Genomic DNA, 19,271 nt, shown 5'->3' on the forward strand with positions numbered 1-19,271 from the left:
CTATTTATTAAAATGTGTATTATTATTATTATTATTATAGACACCTCCAGGGAGTCCAAAGACTCATCGAAGGAGAGTGTGCCAACAGCATCGAACGATCGATATATATATATGTAATCACTTACGCATGAATTTAAACTCCCACTGTTTTCTAGTCTTCCAAATCTTTTAAAAGTATTCTGAAAAGAGCCAATCTCGTCCAAACAGTTGATTACTCTACTCACCTCTACACCATCAGTAAAGAGAGAAAGTTTACACTTTATCTAAATCTAAATCTTTTCATTACATTAAACAATAAAAGTCTTCACACCTAACCCAGTAGTTCCTCTCCAACCAAGCTGCTTCTTTGAAGAACCTCCTCTAAACACCACTTACCATCATCTATAAATCCATCAACCATATTTTTACCCGTCTCAACCGGCGATCATTAACACTTATTGGACACGTTTTAGTCAGTAGATTCTTAGGTAGAACGCTATCAGAGGCTTGCTAAAATCCAAATAAATCTCATCATAGCCATTACTTAGTTCCAGTTCCTTCGTGTCTTCATCATAAAAAGTAAGCAATTTGTTATAACCGATTTCTTTACGAAATCATGCCGTGCCGTGATCAACAAGAGATTCCTATCAAGAACATGCTGGATACGATTACTAATTAATTTTTTCCTTACTTTCTCTATAACTAAGAAATCTGCTCTGCTATCCCTAGCTTCTGCAACTGGTTAATGTTCATCAAAAGTGCATTAATTATCTCTAACATACTTCAGTTTACTAGGAATGGACACACGTCATGCCTAGCTCCAGTCTTATGAAATACCAACCTTCCCATTATTACTTTAGAATACCGTCACATCTTCGTCCAGTTATTTGTCTTACATTACATTACATTTACTCCAGTCCCAGGCAAAAAATTTAAAAACGATAAGAATTTCATGGCCTCCAGTAACTTGATGTACTTTTTAGCATTTTGTTGAAGACCATCGGCACCAAACTGCCTTAGACTATTAACATTATCCTATAAATTAAAATAAGCTGCAGTCATGACCAGCGCAGAACTTTCTTAGAATCCAATTAGTTACAATTACTCTGCCCTTGAATACCTTGCTAGATCCTCCGGAGCACAGTCTGTACAGACGAAGTCCTTTGGTTGGAAAAACCTGGGTTCGATTCCCGTCCGTGACGCGAGGAACCTTCATCTGGTCTCTTTCGACTAAAGGCGAGTTAGCCGGTCTCATAAGCAGGTAGGAAGTGTTTTTTCACCCGGCAAACCGGCCCTATGAACACATATGGGTTTACAGCCATGAATACTTCGACAATATGTGGAGGAGATAGGGTCTTCATCACATGTCGTTATGCCCAAAGTTAAACCTGAGTCACGTCATGGTAGTCAACCTCCTAGATAGGAGACGGTACATGAATGGGATGGGAATTCCTTGCTATCAAATATGAGAATTATAGGGATGAAATTATCCTTTCTAACTTTTTATTTTTATTTTTTATTTTATTAATAATTTATCTTTTAAAATTAGCAATCTTAAAGAAAGAATTTAAAATTTTAAAGTCTTTTTCTCTAAATTCTTTAATTTAAATTTATACAGTTATTTCAAATATAAATGATATAATTATTAATAATCCATCATAGAATAGCACGGCCAGAAATAGCATAAGTGTATTTCAGTAGGCATTTCAGAATATTTGCTTTAAAAATCAAAGTTTACTCACCTGTAAGATCGTAATCTGGAATATTAGACCATTTACAGAAAAGATTCTCGCCTATGTCTCGAATATTTCGATGATAAATACAATTCGTATGAGCTAAATGGTTAGCCCAAAACTGGGCCATACTGCATAGCTGCGTAAAGGAAAAAAGTACTTGAAATGAGAAAGGGTACCTAAATTACATTTTCATTGACAATAAATAAATGAAATAAATTTGCAAGGGACAAACCTATAAAAAGGTTTATCTCTTACGTTCTAAACTGAATTATAACTCAATTTCAATTAAAAAGCCAAAAAGTTATTCTCAGAATCTGGACCCAAATGGTAGCCTTGTCCTATCTTTCCTGTGTTACTGAAGAGCTACGAAGGCACACACACACACACACACACACACACACACACACACATACACACACATATATACACACACACACACAAATCCTACTGCGAGGCACCGTCATCCTCAAAAGTCAGTGCGAATTTAACGTGTGTTTGCGATGTCTTTGGAATTTTTTGAAATTATTGAAAACGATTATTTACACGCAAAAAAAGAAGTAATAATCAACCAAGATTGATAGGTATTTTTCCCCTGTCACTATTCGTTTTTTCCACAGCAAAACATAGCGCAGTCAAACGTTCTTGAACTAGATACTATTCCCAGTGAAACATCCAATGCTGAATTATGTATAAAGGAGTGTGGAAAAATATGATTTATTTTTAAAACGTGTTACATTCATAAGTAATTGTCATGTAAAAATTGAAGAAATTAATAGAAAGCAAAGCAAAAATATGTTCTTATACTTAAACTCTGAACAGGAATCGAGTTGGTTTACTTATCCTCATAATAGGTAGGAAGTGGAAAGCTGCTTCATGGATTATATTTTATAAAATCGGTCTGAAAATATTTTAATTACAATACTGAAAATATTTAATTGTTTTCAAGTAAATTTATACTGTGCAAGAAGTGAAGTTTCAAAAAATAATCCTTTTAAGAAATTTTAATTAATCACTAAATTATGATAAAACAAGAAAGCTAAGCTTATTTTCGCGTGAGAGAATTTTAAAAGCTTCGCATTTTTTCGTTACGTTTTCTTTAAAAAAAAAAATCAACCTCCAATAATCCTTAGCATATGCCAATAATTTTTGAATTGTTTTGCTGAAATATATATTTCGTTCATTCACTTTTCTCCGCTGCAGTCTAATTCTGATTATTCAGTATTAATATTCAGTCTCAAGTAGGTTTTTTTTTTTTTTTTAACCTTAGAATTTTTCTTTCTTTGAGAAAAATTCGCTCTAAACTTTATGATGATTTATTATAACTCTCTAGATACGTAAAACGTAAAGAGAGGGATATATATTGAAGATGCGAAGTTATTTGACCAATACTATAATCTAAAATCATTTATTAACAGTGAGGTAAGAAGTAAAATATGTTTTTTTTTTAAGTTCCCCTAGCGTGAAATACTTTTTAAGCTACACGATGTATTGCGTTATAATCAGAAATGTTGATAATTTCGTAAGCAATTCTGGGCATAAGTCATATATGGGAAAGATCTTTCTCCCTCGTCAGAAATGCTTACTGACCTGAAAAATTTCTGTTAAGGACATTTCAACAGAAGGTGAGTTAGCAGGTGTCATACCGAGACGGCAGTGTTTTTATCTCCCAGAAACTTGATTTTTCATCCCGTAGAACTGACAAACAGCCAAAAGAATACACGCATTTAATAAACATTGGAAAGCTGTTTCATGGCCTTAATTATTGCACCGTAATTCCAAACAAAAGCAAACAATTTATTTAATACAATTGAAGGTATGTGCATATTTTTATTCTTACTCAATTAGCAAGCAAGATTTATCAGGAAAAAAAAAATTGTGGTCAATATAATATGTAGAAAATTAAAAGCCAGATTTTGTTTCTTTTAAAAAATTGTTTATTTTATTTTTGCTGTCCAAAAACGTAGAATATTGTTAAAGTTATATTTTTTTTCTTAAAAAAAATAAATAAATAAATAAATTTGAGTACCTGTTTACATGGAATTATATTCATATAAAATATTCTAAACTATACTACTAAGAAAACTTCTAATATACATATTAATTTTCTTGAAACTATTTTTTGAAGAAGAAATTTTTGAAATATACGAGTATACATCTTGGAGGTTCAGCTTTTCTTTTTCCTATCAATTATTCTTAATAAGATTTTTAGAACACGATTAGCTGTTTCTAGCTTTTCTGGTTCAATAACTTGAAGAGATCCAGAAGACTCGCTAAGATATTGTCAGTGCTTACTGAAATGCCTAGACACTTTCATTTTGTTTGAACGGATTTTAGAGAAATTGGTATTTCAAATCGTTACACAACTTTGTTGAGTGACTCCAATTTTCTTCTCCATCTCACATTTGCTCAGAGACAAATGTATCGAACACATATTCTGCAACATCTGCTCTCTGAATTCAGAGATGAATTCCATTCAGAGAGCAGATGTTGCTCTCAATTCCATTCAGAGAGCAATATCTGCTCTCTGAATGGAATTGAAATTTAGGATGCACTATGTCCATATAGTTCAATTCCCGTTTCAATTTGATTCTTTTTAGGGGGGGAGGGAGTCATAATTCTGCACTGACATTTTTTTTTAATGTTGAGCCCATAGAAGACAATAGGTTGATCAACTTATAGTACATTAGTACCATATGTGGGCAGTGGGTTGGGAAAGGAGGAACTTGTTTACATTTGATTTAGAAAACTGTATATTGTATTCCTTGGGAAACACAACAAGGGGAAAACTGTTCCACAATACAACAGTTAAAGGAATGAATGAAAAGAAACTTGTCTTGTTCTATGTATTTCAAGGTACACTGTGAAGGGATGTTGAGCACCAGCTGCATGTGTTCCAGCGAGCTTGGTACTAAGTGGGGGGATCATTGATGCTATTTCGCATGAATACTTCCCATAGAAGTATTTGTAGAATACACACAGTGTGGAGACCGATCGTCTGTGAGAAAGTGGGGGTAGTGAGTTGGTAAGAGATGGATCATTTATCAGTCTAATTGCTCTTCTCTGTATTGAGTCAAGCATTTTGAAGGAGCTTTTAGGGGCCCCACCCCATATGTGAGAGCAGTATTCAATAGCTACTCGGATTTGTGATTTATATAAGGTTAACAGCTGTTCAGAGGTGAAGTAACGTCTTGAGCGAAAGAGAAATCCTAGTTTTTTAGAAGTTGAGGATGCAATGGTTGCGATGTGTTTATACCAGGAGAGGTTTGATGTTAGGGTAATTCTGCGAAGAGAAATCTCAGATTGTCTGGAAATTTGGGTGTGGTCAGAAATAATACTGGGAGGAAGTGGTTCTTTTTTATGAGAAATAAGACAGAACTGGGTTTTATTAGCATTAAAATTGACGAGGTTATCTTAACCCCCATTGGAGGAGTGACTGGGTGAAATTTCATGAAACTGGATATAAGGGTCTGCTTCAAAAATAGTACGTTTGTACCAATTTCGATTTTATTCAAGCCATTTGTTTGGAAAAAAAAAATAGCCAAATCAAAATTATACGCGTAGGTAAGCCAAAAAGAGACAGACTTGAAAAACTATTATGCATTTTATTTAATCATTTGAAATATTACATGATTATTATATCATGTGGTATTTTACTACAGTGTGACTAAAAAATAAAATTTATAATTCACATTTAAAAATGAAAGAAAAATATTTTTGTATTGTTACACAGCGATAGGCATTTAGCTTACATATGTCATGAACATAGACTCTTTCGTAACGAGCTGTGATTTTTAAGACATTGGCCGTTTTTAATATTACTTAATAACGTATGAAATGAAAGCAATAATTATATAAAAATATATACACAATAATATAATCATAAATTACTTAATGATAATTAAATAATAAATACAAATTAATTGGTTTAACTAAATGAATTCGTTTACATTAATGAAATACCATTTATATAAATGAATAAATTATATTCAATTTCGAATGAATGGTAGGCATTCGGAGGTCATCAAGAAGCCAATCTTCCAGATATTAAGACCTACATGACAAACATTGCAGAGAAATTCTTCACAATCACGGATAATCACCCAAATCAGTTAGTTCGACAGGCAGCGGACTACAAGCCCTCAGATCGTTTCAAACATAAAAAACCGAAATCCTCCATCGCAAGAGAAAGCTGATACAGCCTCAATGCTCACAATGAGCGGGTAAATTACCCACAATAATCTCATCACCCACAATCTAAAATCCAGATGAAGGGATAAAGAGTCAAGGACTCAGTCCATCAACCAATTAAGTTCAAGTTCAAGTTCAAGCATTCGGAGGTTGTAAATAACTCTCTCGTTTGATTATTTTTTTCCAGTGAATCCCACCATAGTAATGTTAAAATATTAAATAAGGGTTTTCTCTTTTTTTTATTCTCAAATATGAATAAAACTTTTGCAAGAATAGTAGCGCAGGTAACAGCGCATGCAATCGTTATATTTGATCACTTATCCATGTAGTTATAAATCTCCATTTTAAGAATAATAGTATCAACGTCTTTAGTACAAAACCATGCAGACTACATAGCATATTTTTTTATCTTTCTTCAAAGATTTATTTGTCTTTATCCTTTAAAACTGCAGAGATAGTTCAAGTGCTTAAGTAATATTTCGCATAAAGATCTTTAACAGTCCACATTTTTGCTTACGATTTCATATTGTGTATTCATCTTCGCTGTATCATTTTGTAATAACACAACTCTTCATAGTATTGCTTTGTTTTGGCCTACACGTAAGCGAAAATGAATAGCAACACAAAACCACTCTTTGTAACGTCTTTGAACTCGTAAACCCAGAAGATGAAAATTCATAAAGTGGGATCTGCCTGTATATACACAAGATACATGATCTAATAAAGAAATTTAAAATAAATAATACAGATAAAAAAATAAATAAATAATGTAAATACGAAATAATACAAATTATTCGACCATTCAGGAAGTCTAACTCAAATGTATTTAATATTCTAACAAATAAGTTTATATCATAATAAAAAGTATTAGTAAAATATTCTATCTATTATCTTACCTGGTAAGACATTTTCAAAGGCGGTACACCATGCCTTTCCCGAAAGACATTATGCCAGTGCAGCCCGTTAATGACAAAATCGCTTTCGGCAAAGTTCGCCATGATTTCTTCATCCTGATAGTTGACACGAACCGGTCTTCCAAACAGCACCTGCAACGAGGTTAAAATTCATTAGACCAGACTGAAATGGCTAGTGATAAATGCACATGCTGACAGCAGATGGAAGAGAACACTATTTATACTTCCTAATTATGTCTGCAGGTTGACGATCCTCCCTGAAATCAGACAATCGACAACTGCTTATTATCACTGCTTCCATAGCGCGTATTCCCACATTTAGCTCATTTAAAATGAAACGTTCAAAATTGAACTCTAAGAAAAGCTTTCAATAAAATGAAAAGCAAGGTGTTACTAGTTTTCTCATAACTTCTATGACCTAATAATTTCTAATTTTTATTAAAATAAAAGAAAAATAAGTTCTAATAATATAATATGTTTTAGTTTAAAGGTTTCCATTTTTATCACCATGTTGAATGATGAGACGGAAAGAAATCAGTACATTCAAGTAATCTGAACGTAAAACGTTGAAACATTAGGCCATATATGGACTATGGTGTACAGATTTAGTTATCTGTTTTTCAAAAGGATAAAGAGATATCGGAGAAGGTCCAGAGACGATTGACTAAGGTGGTTTCTAGTCTCTGGATTGTTGAGTATGAAGACCAGAGGTGGCTCATGCATAGGCACTGCGGAACTGCAGCTCCCCCAGTTTTTCTCGATATATAAATATATTTATGAATTTATTTATATTTGCTTGTAATATTTAATTTTATCATCAACAATCCTATACAATTCTCTTATTTTGTAAAAAGAATAATAAAAATCCATCTTGTATTTTTATTATTTTTTATTAGTGTCATATTGCTACGCGGGCATGCACATGCACGTCATAGTAGATGCGAGCTATTAGCGTAATGCGGCACTGTCTGTCGCTCAGTTCCACTTTTGTTTATATGTAGTTTGCGCCAGCAGTAGAGTGTTCGTAGTACTTATCGTGTTAACTTCGTCTCTTTAAATATTTGGACATTACAATTAAAGGATTTAATTGTAATGTCCAAAAATTGTAAATCCATTCCTTTAATTACAATTAAAGGAATGGATTTTATGTTTAAGTAATTTTGAATTATACTAAACTGTATAATTTTATCGATAATAAACAATATTTTTTCATGTTTAATTTTTTTTTAAAATGTTTACCATAATTTTGATTATTTTATCCAAACACATATACACTGTACATACAGTGTGTATGTATATTTCGAAAGTTGCAGCACCCCCACGATTTCAAATCACGAGCCGCCACTGATGAAGACAGATTGTGGAAATGTAAATTGCACAGACTAGTGGATAGGATAGGGAGGAGGAAGAGGAATATGATTGAGACATGTAAGTTATTATGGGTTGTTACCAGATTAATGGCGATGATGTTTAAAATCAGGGAAAAACAAAAGGAAAACAACAGATTATTCATGAAAGCTAGATAAGAAGGATATAAGGAGCATATTTTTTGCATGGTGAGTGGTTGATGATTGGAATGCATCGCCTGAGAGGGTTGTGAATGGGGTGACGGCAAATATATTTAAGGCACGGTATGATGAACTGTGGAAGTAATAGTGGACCTCCTGCGACGAGTCACTTGACTCCGTGGAGATATGATAATGATAAAAATCATAATAATATGAACGCAATCTTGGCTGAAATATTATTATTATTATTATTATTATTATGTAACACCTCCAGGGTGTCCAGAAACTCATCGAAGGAGGGTACCTACGCTACAACTCTGCGTCTCTACCACTCCACCAACCCGCAACTACCTTCATCATCTATACCAAAGACACCTACCTGACCACCACCAGTAGTATTCTCACAGACAATCACAAACATCCATGCCCAAGGCGGGATTAGAACCCGCAGCCTTTCGGCTGGAGAGGTGATACGCTAGCCACTCGGCCAACAAGGCTGGCCGACTGGCTAATATGATAAATAATTTAATGGAAATAATTGGTGCGTATATATATCTGTATGTGTGTATTCTTAGGACATTATTCATTATGTTAAGTTTTCGCTGTACATAATTTTATTAGATTTTTACAAGGAGGAATTGTAAACTCGAACAGCGAAGATCGACATCAAGACGGTTCCCCGCCGTTGAGGACCAAATCATCCAGTCTGGTTTCTCCCTTTGTTCTCTCTGAATTTTCCAAGTATATAAACTTTTATTATATTTTATTTATCTTAATTTGCATGATTTTATTTCTCGGTTTTATTGTTAATTTTATTCCGTTATTTATTTATTATTGTAATTTTTTTAGGTGTTTAGCACTTTTTTCCTTGTGATGATCCGTTCAAAATCGGAAAATAAAGAAAATTCGATTTAATTTCATTTCAGATAAGAACATTACTCAACATTAAATTTTATTTTCCACTATTTTTGATTTCTTACATAAATCCGAAACTTCCCTCTACAGATCAAAGACGGAACGTTTTCAAGCCATTTCATACCATAGGTATGAGTGCTGGTGGTCTCACACCGGAGGATGAAATTCATCTCGTACCTCAAGGCAAGCGAGAGCATCCATGCCCATGGCGGGTTTCGAATCCACATCATTTTGAAGAAAGAACAGGTACGTTAACCACTAGGCCAACCATTATAATAATAACTATAAGACTTTGATGATTATTCATGAAATGACTGCCATAATCAAGTATTGTGCCTATTATAGTACAGGAGAGATTGTATTGATGAGTTTGTTCATAGTAGATAGAACGAGGTGACAACGAGTCAGATAAAGATGGAACTTTTTATAGGAGTGTATGGGTGTGGTCTTTCGCTATGGTGGTAAATGTACTACAGGCATTTTAATTTGTTAGTGGAAATTATTTGTCAGTACGCAAACGAAAAGAAAAATGTCCCTTTATTGTCATCATATTGAAGAAGCACTAACTATTCTAGGAGGCGGCGATATTGTAACTTCCAAATCTGAACATGGAAAGACTGTATCTATCAAGATAAAAAAGCATATAATTTCTAAATAACTTGTTTAAAGACAAGAAACAGCATTCTGCTTCTTTGAAAATACCTCTGACGTCATGTAGTTCTAAGTGACAGTGTAATACGATGCATCAACTAACAGTAATCCAGTAATATGCTTTAATAGAATTTTTTTTTAAAAAAAATTGTTTATTTATTTATTTAAAGTTAAGAAGAGTCGGGGAAGTATCTAAATTCCGAAGACAAAATAAAAAAAAAATCTCTTAGCTAATATCGTTTCGTCGATGTTTTTTGCCAGCGTAATATTATATGTATCTTCGAAATAGGTAAGAAGTAAGCTAAGTAGCTTCGCTATAGAACGAGAGCTCGCTCTCCCAGGCCGTATAAAACAATGTTGTTGCTGAAAACAAAACGTAAACTCCTTCACATGAAAGTACATCCACTGTAGCAGAAAGTGTATGCGGGTTTTCTATATACTGTAATTTGCGAGCTTAGAGAATACAAGAACAAACAGTGGGGAAATGTAGAGAGAGAGAGAGAGAGAGAGAGAATGATGGCGTTTCCCATGAACAAATACACAAAGAAATAACTGTATAGTAATGTGCATATAATAATCAAAATAATCAAATCAATCATTCCGTCCATAAACACATGTGTATATCAGTGGCGAATTCTCCATGCTTGCCATGCTTGCTGCGCAAGCTCATTAATTGAGAAAGAAGTAATATTTATTTGTTAATAAATGCATGCAGTTTTTGTAGACAGAAGACGTTTTAAGCTTGCGTGGTAATAATTGAGCTTTGCGTTGTGTATCGAAGGCCGACGCTAGTCAAGCTACCTTGGCTTGCTCGGTTGTGGGAACATCCAGGTCCTCGCTTCAGCACTGTGATTTCATGCGCGCGCATAGCCATTTCCGCTCCCTCCACGTCATCTCACCCTGTTGCTTAAACATGGCCATATGCAGTGAAAGTAGCTCTAGCCAGTGAGCGTCAGCCAGCCTTTACAAGTGTGCGTGTTGCTTGGGAAAATTAAGTTACAACCAACTTTTTATGACGATGTTATTGACCAGTTCATAAAGAAAAACCGTAGGGTAGAATTTGTATTCAAGTAGCTAAATTGAAAAAGATAGAATATCATTTGTAAAATAAACGTTGTATTTGTATGATTAAATGTACATAAATTTCTAAATATATAGTTTTAAATGGTCAGTAATTCATTATTCTGCTAATCAGACGTCAGTCACACCTCTCACTACCTGAATGATAACAAGAGCAAGCGTGAATTTCAAGACCAGCATTCGCACCTGGTGTATATATCATCTAAAAATGGGATGACAAATGTTTAAAATCTAAGTAAAATAAAGAAAAATACAAATTGGACGCGTTTAACTTTATGTCGTACTAATCATAAAAGATGGACGAAAGCAGTGTCTTCTTCTGCACTACAGAGGAAGACACTGCTTAAACATCGTGTTCCAGCACCAGGTTACCAAGGAACAGTATTCGTAGCTTTCAATTCTTGATGCGTTCACTCAGTTTGTTGAGTAGGTCAACTAATGCTGCCTTACTGCCGCCTGGTTGGCCGAGTGGTTAGTATCTGTTCGAAACCCACAGGCGCCGGAATTGAATCCTACTGTGAGTATTGGTGTAAATGGCCTTGAGGTTGCAGATCTTCAAATTTCATTGCCACATATGAGACAACCCTCTACCCAGTTACTGGAGTTCTGAAGTAGCTTGAAAAAGTTCCATGTTGATCTTTAGAACAGAGCTTCCGGGATAGGTAAAAATGAATTGGAAAAAAAAAAAAAAAGAAAAGAAAAGAAAAGAAAGAAAGAAAGAAAAAACAGAAAAATAATCCCTTAGCCCACCCACGTTACTGATGTGCTTATAGGTTTACACCATACTGCAGGTATAAGTCAGGAGTTACATTTAAAAATAATCCATTGTCTTGCACTCTTTAAGGAAAACCCATCTGTTGAACACCCATGGAATCTCAGGATACAGACAACAGATTCTTTTCAGCAATGGACCGAATTTCTAACTTTGGGGGAAGGGGAGAGGACTTCTGGTGTTGGTCTTGTTTACATTACAGATCGTTGCGGCGAACTCAATACCCAGTCTTTGACCAGCAGTAACGGTTTTGTTTTTAAAAAAATCTGGATTAGCAGCTGAAAGTTTCAGAACCAGATGAGGTTTTTTCGTTGTTGTTATTTGTAACAGTTTAAGTGCATTTAACTGTCATCAATCTCCAAGGCTAAAATTGAAACGGCAAAATCTAACTGATAAAGCTAGTCTTGTAAAATTCATTCGCAAGACGTCTTTTAGTCTAGCGGTGAAGAATGTACTCAATGGGACAATGATGAGAGGATCGCTTCTACTCTGCTTGAAAAATGAAGATTATTATTATTATGATTTCAATTAAACACCGCGATCTCAATATTTTGAACTCTGTTATGTGTAGAAACGGTAAAGCTTCATGTGACAGCGAGCAGAGAAAGACTAATGATGTTTATAAATTTAAGACGAGTACTCTTCGCTTGCATGCCCTTCTAAAGGACATTTGTCGTATTTCGCTGGGAAAATATTTTAAGCCATTTTAAATTGGATTGGAGTGTCCTTTCCGAAATAAACAAGTCTCAGAGTAACGTGGCACAGTCAGAAGTCATCGTCGTCAACTTAGAATTCATGCATTCAGTTAATACCTGGAAGCAACTCATGAATTTTAAACACAATACGGCGAACAGCTTGAAATCTAATTTTTGCATAATTAAAGTCACTACAACACGATGAACTTTATGGAAAAAAGTGACAAGGAGATGTTTGCAACCTTTTATAAATTTAACATTGGTAAACATACTTTGCCGCGATTTATTTTCCTCGTGACCGAGCAAAATGCAAGTATGTGGCATTATAATACGCATATTTGTGTTTCTCTTTTAAATGTTGTTACGGATCGTAAAACTCGATACGACAGCAATTACAATGTGATCGTTTATGAGACAGGCCTGCGGCTCTCTAGGAGCATTTTATATTCTTGATAAACTTCATTATAAATTGACTTTGAGTGTCTGTAAGTGCACAAACAGACTTTGAGATTAAAATTCCAATTACTTATGCATTTGAATATAACATGAAAATTAAAATAGCGAAAAAATGTATAACATACCAATATTTGCAATTAAAAAGATCAGGTAAATAATTTATATGAATAAATGATAAATATTTTCACATTTGACTTCTCAAATGCAGTATCGTCCACTTCACACTAAACGATAACGCTGTGCTTAATCTTCGATCAAATTTTTCTTTTCACAATATAATCGGTATTGAATATTAGACATAAAAATACTGTCTAAGCAAAGCATCTTTGTGATGAACGACCTAAATGATACCGATGTCACGTCTGAACACAGAATTATGCTAAAAGGATGTAAATAACATTTTGTTGTTGTATACAATACACAATAAAGAGAATGATGGTAAATTATATTATATTATATTATTTTAATGTCTGTACTTTTCTCCACTGCTGGCGACAGTGTATATATTAACTTGTATGAATGAATGTATGAAGGTGACAATCATAAACATCCATGCCTAGGCAGGATTGGAAAACGCAGCCTCTTGGCTGGAGAGTGGATACTCCAACCACTCGGCAGTTTAATATATATATATATATATATATATATATATATATATATATATATATATATATATATATATATATATATATATATATATGTGTGTGTGTGTGTGTGTGTGTGCGTGTGTGTGGGTGGGTGGGTGAGTGGGTGAGTGGGTGATTTACCTGGTAGAGAATTTTAAACCTAAAATCATATCTCTTTTCTTTATCTCCTTCTTCTTATTCTTCTTAACATTATTATTGTTGCATAGCACTTTGAAGTCTCAGGATCCGTGGCAAAAGAACATTCCTTGCTACAAAGTCACCATATCCATTTCACTATCTACTACACACTACATAATATGTTTAATATTAATTTCGGGTATTCTCTGGTCGGTTTGCCTATTTTGAGGAATACAAAAAGCTCTGCTATCTCGTTTGTGTTGGATAATGCAATTTCAACTGAAAAGATTCATCGCTGAAGATAACAAATAAACTCAGTTCTTTTCCAATAGAAATGCGGAGGTGTCATTTTCCCAACAGTATGATTTCCTTGTCCCATTCTGTTGATCTAATGCAAATCGGCAGTCGATCAGAATACCAGATAACCGTCTTTTATTTCGTCAACTATCTTGGTTTTTTTAACTACTTTTCTTTTCAAGTATACCACAGAGTTCACTCTCAGTAACAATGCATACAAAAACAAGAGAACTTGGACTCTATAATCGTTTCCGCCGAAAGTGAGAAAGAAATGTTTAATTCCCTTAATCTTTAAAATAATACAAAAATTCTTAAAAGAATGTCTTTTAAAAATGTTCTCTGTAGAAAGAGAAGAAACCTTTTGAAAAAGAAAATATTTTCCAGTTTATCAAAATAAGATTTTGGTATTTAAAAAGAGAAAGAGAGAGAGAGAGAGAGAGAGAGAGAGAGAGAGAGAGAGAGAGAGAGAGAGAGAGAATGGAAAATGGTTATCAAACACCTAGCTCAATATGAAATGAAAAGTGAAGAAAGACGACATAGGTCAGAGATAGGTTTAATAAAAAGCAAAAAAAAAAAAAAAAAAACTACTGCAACTTTAAGTTGCAAACATCTTATATCTCTGTAACTTAATGTTCGTAACGCCATTGATTTAAATAAACTATGAGTTTCCGAAGGAAGTGAAACTAAAGTATTAAAATGTAATAATAAAAAAGTTTTCAATTTCAGATGTTATACTTTGGGCTCTATGACACAACCTATTGTAATCAGAATGGTGAAGTTTAAATTTGTATTTAGAATATATTATAACCATGCACATCATGAAGAAAGGACATCTAAGCATAGAATGATGAAATATATATAATTTTTTACCTCTAAAAGAAATATAATTTATTACTTAAATATAAAGATCCAATAGGCTTCATTTGAGCGATATAAACATTATTTAAATTAAGGGGATATTAAATCCCACATTGTTTTAAAACCGAATAAGAAACTCAAAGATTGGAATCAGAGAGTTTCATGCCGAATATAGTATAAAAAAACTATAAAAGTATCGGCGACTACTAGCGTGAGCTAATGCAAGTAGTCCTAGTACGTAGTACAATCTCGGGCAACTCGCAGCAAAGGTGGTAAAGTTCTGATCGCTATTCTTGGTATTTTCCATAATGTAAAAACACATTTCCTAGGAAATGTATGCTGTTATTACATTATGGTGGGAGGCACTACCCAGATCGCTTTCAGCCTTTTTTGAGGATTCATCAGTGAGTAGCTAGAACAAATTAATACCAAAGGGTATTAATTTGCTACGTGTTGCCCGAGTTTGTACTACGTACTAGGACTATAGTTCGCCCACCGATTTGAGGTCCCTCGAAACTACTGCGCATGTCAGAAAAAGGAGAATCCATTCCGATAATAGGGTAATCAGTCTGTCTTCTGGGAGGTAATAATAAACAAACTGAGTTTGTTTATTATTACAGGTCGGAAAATTTAGCTTTTCTTTTACGAACATTGTTGTTTTTAAAGTGTAACTATTTTGCTTGTATAACAGTTGGAAAAATGTACGTAGAGTGTTAATACGTGCAAATACTGCGTTCTGCATAAAACAATGTCACTTCGCTCCATGATAAGTTTCCTTTTATTCTGGGACTTTTTAAAACAAAATCCGATTTCATGAAGTATTTTCCTTAAAGTTTCTCTTTTCCAAGGAAAATTAATTTTTTCTTTAAGCACAGGAATCAATTTCGGAACAGTTGGCACTGTTTTCTCGAATACGTAAAATTCGTGAATAGCTCTTCTTATAACGTCTACATCAAAATCATTCAAAGCTACGGTTTCGATGGTTTTACTCTAGCGCTTTTTTTTTTTTTTTTTTTTTTAGGAGATTTAAATTTTGGCTTACCTTCACCTTTTGATTCCCTACGAATTCTTTTAACAGTCTACCCCGATACGCCCGCAATTGCACTTGCACGTTTTATGACTTGAGAAAGGGGAACAAGAAGACGGCCTTCTGACGATTCTTTTTCACAGAATGTCAGCACATTATTCAATATTCTTTTGCAAGAGCTACTGAAACGTGTAACAATAGAACTTGTTGACTGTACTGGATCCATCAAACAAATTAATAATAAAAAAATAATGCAAAAAGAGAACAACAAAAATCAATCTAGTACTACCACAGCGACAGACAAGAAAGCACGTGATTTCGCATGTTGGCGACCAATTCGTACATCCATCATTTCTATCTCCCCTTCAGCATGAATCGACTATTCTTGGCACAAATCCAAGAAGGGATCTAGAAATGGTGGGCGAACTATACTTGCATTAGCTAACGCTAGTAATCGCCGATACTTTTATAGTTTACTATATCTGTTTACTATAGCATGAAACTCTCTGATTCCAATCTTTGAGTTTCTTATTCGGTTTTAAAACAATGTGGGATTTAATATCCCCTTAATTTAAATAATGTTTATATCGCCGAAATAAAGCCTATTGGCTCTTTATATTTAAGTAACTTAATGGGTGCACCTTTTTAACAACTCGTATAGCAGAGTATATAAGTTCTTTTCGCTTTGGTAAATAATCGACCGTGAGATGCGGTGATTGATTCATTCAATCCAATACCCTTGGAGGGTAATGGATGGCAATGCTGTAGCCAATGAAGTTCTAACTGAGGCTCGGCTATTGCTGTTACCCTCCTGCCATGATCAGAGCTTTAATAGCTCAATAACACCTTATCCATACACTGTCCTCTACAGATAACGGGGAAGATGAAAAGCATTCTTGCTTCGCCCCTTTAAGCCAGTCCTTATAAGTATTTAGATTTATTTAGAAGAGAGCAAAATCGACCGTGAGATGTGGTCTTGGAGGTCATTCAATACCCTTGGGGGGTAATGAATGGCAAACACTATAGCCAATGAATTCCTAACTGAGGCTCGGCTATTGCTATTACCCTCCTCCCATGATCAGAGCTTTAATAGCTCAATAACACCTTATCCCTACACTGTCCTCTACAGATAACGGGGAAGATGAAAAGCATTCTTGCTTCGCCCCTTTAAGCCAGTCCTTATAAGGACCTTTGGTATTTAGAATTCTGACGAAAAAAATTTAGCTTATGTAAAGCGAGAAACAAACTACTTAATATTCTTGAGGATGTCCTAAGTCAGTTTTGGAATTGTGGTGCTTTTATTATATTATGTCTTGAAGATCATGCAATTTTTGATTCAGTGCTCTTGCCAGAACAGTACAGAGTCTTGTAGCAGTGCCGGTAAGACTACAACTGCACGGTAAGCGTTTTTTTTTTAATTTTATTTATTTAGTATTTATTTAAGATACTTTACATTGATAATTATGGAAAAACAGCTAAATGAGACAATATTCGAGGAGGTATATAAAGAATTTATAAGACTAGGTGAACTACTTAACAACAATTGGCCGGGAAAAGTGAAACTTTACGACACGTTTCCCGCGGAATGTGTCACAGACGTTGTCGCAGAAGATCAATTAGAATCGGTGCCTTCTACTCCTTCAGACTTTGTAGAAGTGCGCGCCAGCAAAAAGCGAAGAACAACAGAAGAACCGCACAATGACAATAATGAAATGGAACAGGATTCTCAGGGTTTGGACATCGCTATTTCTCCCAAAGAAAATGTGCCTCCGATCATTCTTAGAGAAAAGCAGAAGTGGGCAGCTTTAAGATCCACAATGTCCAATCACATTGGACATTGTGGATTGTCTTCATTAAGGCCAATTGGCTTCATTAAGGCCAAACACATGGATGAGGGCATAAAGATCCAGCCAGCAACAGTGACAGACTATAGAAGGTTGACCAAAGAACTGGACGACAGGGGCATCCAGTATCATACCTTTGCGCTCAGCTCCGAAAAAAACTTAAAAGTGGTCCTTCGTGGTGTCTGTGAAGACACTGACACAGCAGAAATGGCTGCTGACCTGAACTCTCAGCATCTGCCTCCAGTCAAGGTCCGCAGAATGTACAAAGCAGACAAGACTCCCATGCCATTAGTCCTAGTAGAGATTCACAAAATTTACAAGGATATCTACAACTTAAAAACAGTCTGTGGTCTCATCGTCACACCGGAACCACTCCGTAAAAGATCATCTTCTGGGCAGTGCCACAGGTGCCAGAAGTTTGGCCATGCTCAGAATCTATGTAGAGCTGAATATAGATGTTTGAAATGTGGGGACAGCCACCCAACCAATACCTGCACTAAGCCAAGGACCACCTCGGCCAAATGTGCCAACTGCGGTGGCCCTCATCCTGTGAAAGGATGTACTCAGCACCCAAAGAACAGACGGATGGAGGCAGTCAATCAGCCCTACTCCTACAGTATAAGAACACCAGAGGCCCAGGCATCAAATCTGGAGAGTCAGCGGCCACAATCGGAGACCTCCAAAAATAGAGACACCCAAAAGCAAACAAGAAGTTATGCCGATGTGACCGCACAAATAGACCAATACCAGAACAAAATCAACCAACATCACCTAAAAATCTAACAGCTGTTATTACGGCCTCACTAGCAAACATGCTATAAAATTTCAGCCTATTAAACCCTACTGAAACCTCCACTAAAAGATTTCTTCGTGAAACGCAGGTCATCCTCACAGCTCTCATAAATGAATAGTAACAAACTCATTCCAGCATCTCTTCAGATCGTTGCATGGAATGCAAATGGCCTCAAAAACAAAATTCTGTAACTCCGAGATTTCACATGCAGGTATCAACCAGATGTTTTATTAATCAGTGAAACTCATTTAAGACCCTCAGACAATCCTAAAATAAGGGGTTATTGCCTATACAGAAATGACAGATTACTCTACAGAGGCGGTGGCACTGCCATCTTCATTAAAAATTATATTAAGCACCCCACTCTGTGAGCAACACTTCAACAACTAATCATGAGATCACAGGCGTGGAAGTAGTCACCAGTTCTGCTGGCAGATTGAAAATCTACTCAGCTTACAACCCTCTCCAAAAATCTGTACTACACTCTGATCTAAATGCCATCTTATGCGTCAGAGAGCCGACCATTATAGCCGGGGATCTGAACTCCAAGCACCCTGCGTGGAATTGCTCAACCACCAACAAGAATGGTTGCATCCTTTCCAATTACTTAGGATCAAGCAACGCTGTTGTGGCAGGTCCCACCGAACCAACTCATCTCAGTAGTTCGGCACTGCTGACATCCTGGATATTGCTATCCTGCAGGATATCCATCGATGAACTATCATCCAATCACAACCCAATTCTACTACAGCTGGGAAAACAAGAATACCGGTCTCCTCTTTCTCACTCCTACA

At 35.2% G+C, this 19,271-nt stretch overlaps 1 protein-coding gene across 1 annotated transcript in view; it reads right to left on the reverse strand.

The window, feature by feature from the left end:
* LOC150104018 (Golgi-associated plant pathogenesis-related protein 1-like) overlaps nt 1-19,271 on the reverse strand; it is a 40,428-nt gene that overhangs the window by 7,855 nt on the left and 13,302 nt on the right. Inside the window, exons 2-3 of the mRNA XM_090396383.1 lie at nt 6,800-6,949; nt 1,722-1,851 (exon numbers count right to left, since the gene is read on the reverse strand). Of these exons, the coding sequence (XP_090252509.1) occupies nt 1,722-1,851; nt 6,800-6,949 (280 nt within the window). The remainder of the gene's footprint in view (nt 1-1,721; nt 1,852-6,799; nt 6,950-19,271) is intronic.

The sequence above is a fragment of the Typopeltis vanoorti genome, chromosome 8, assembly GCF_054136105.1.
Source record: "Typopeltis vanoorti isolate ZY-2024b chromosome 8, IOZ_Tvanoo_1.0, whole genome shotgun sequence".
Classification (NCBI taxonomy): Eukaryota; Metazoa; Arthropoda; class Arachnida; order Uropygi; family Thelyphonidae; genus Typopeltis; species Typopeltis vanoorti.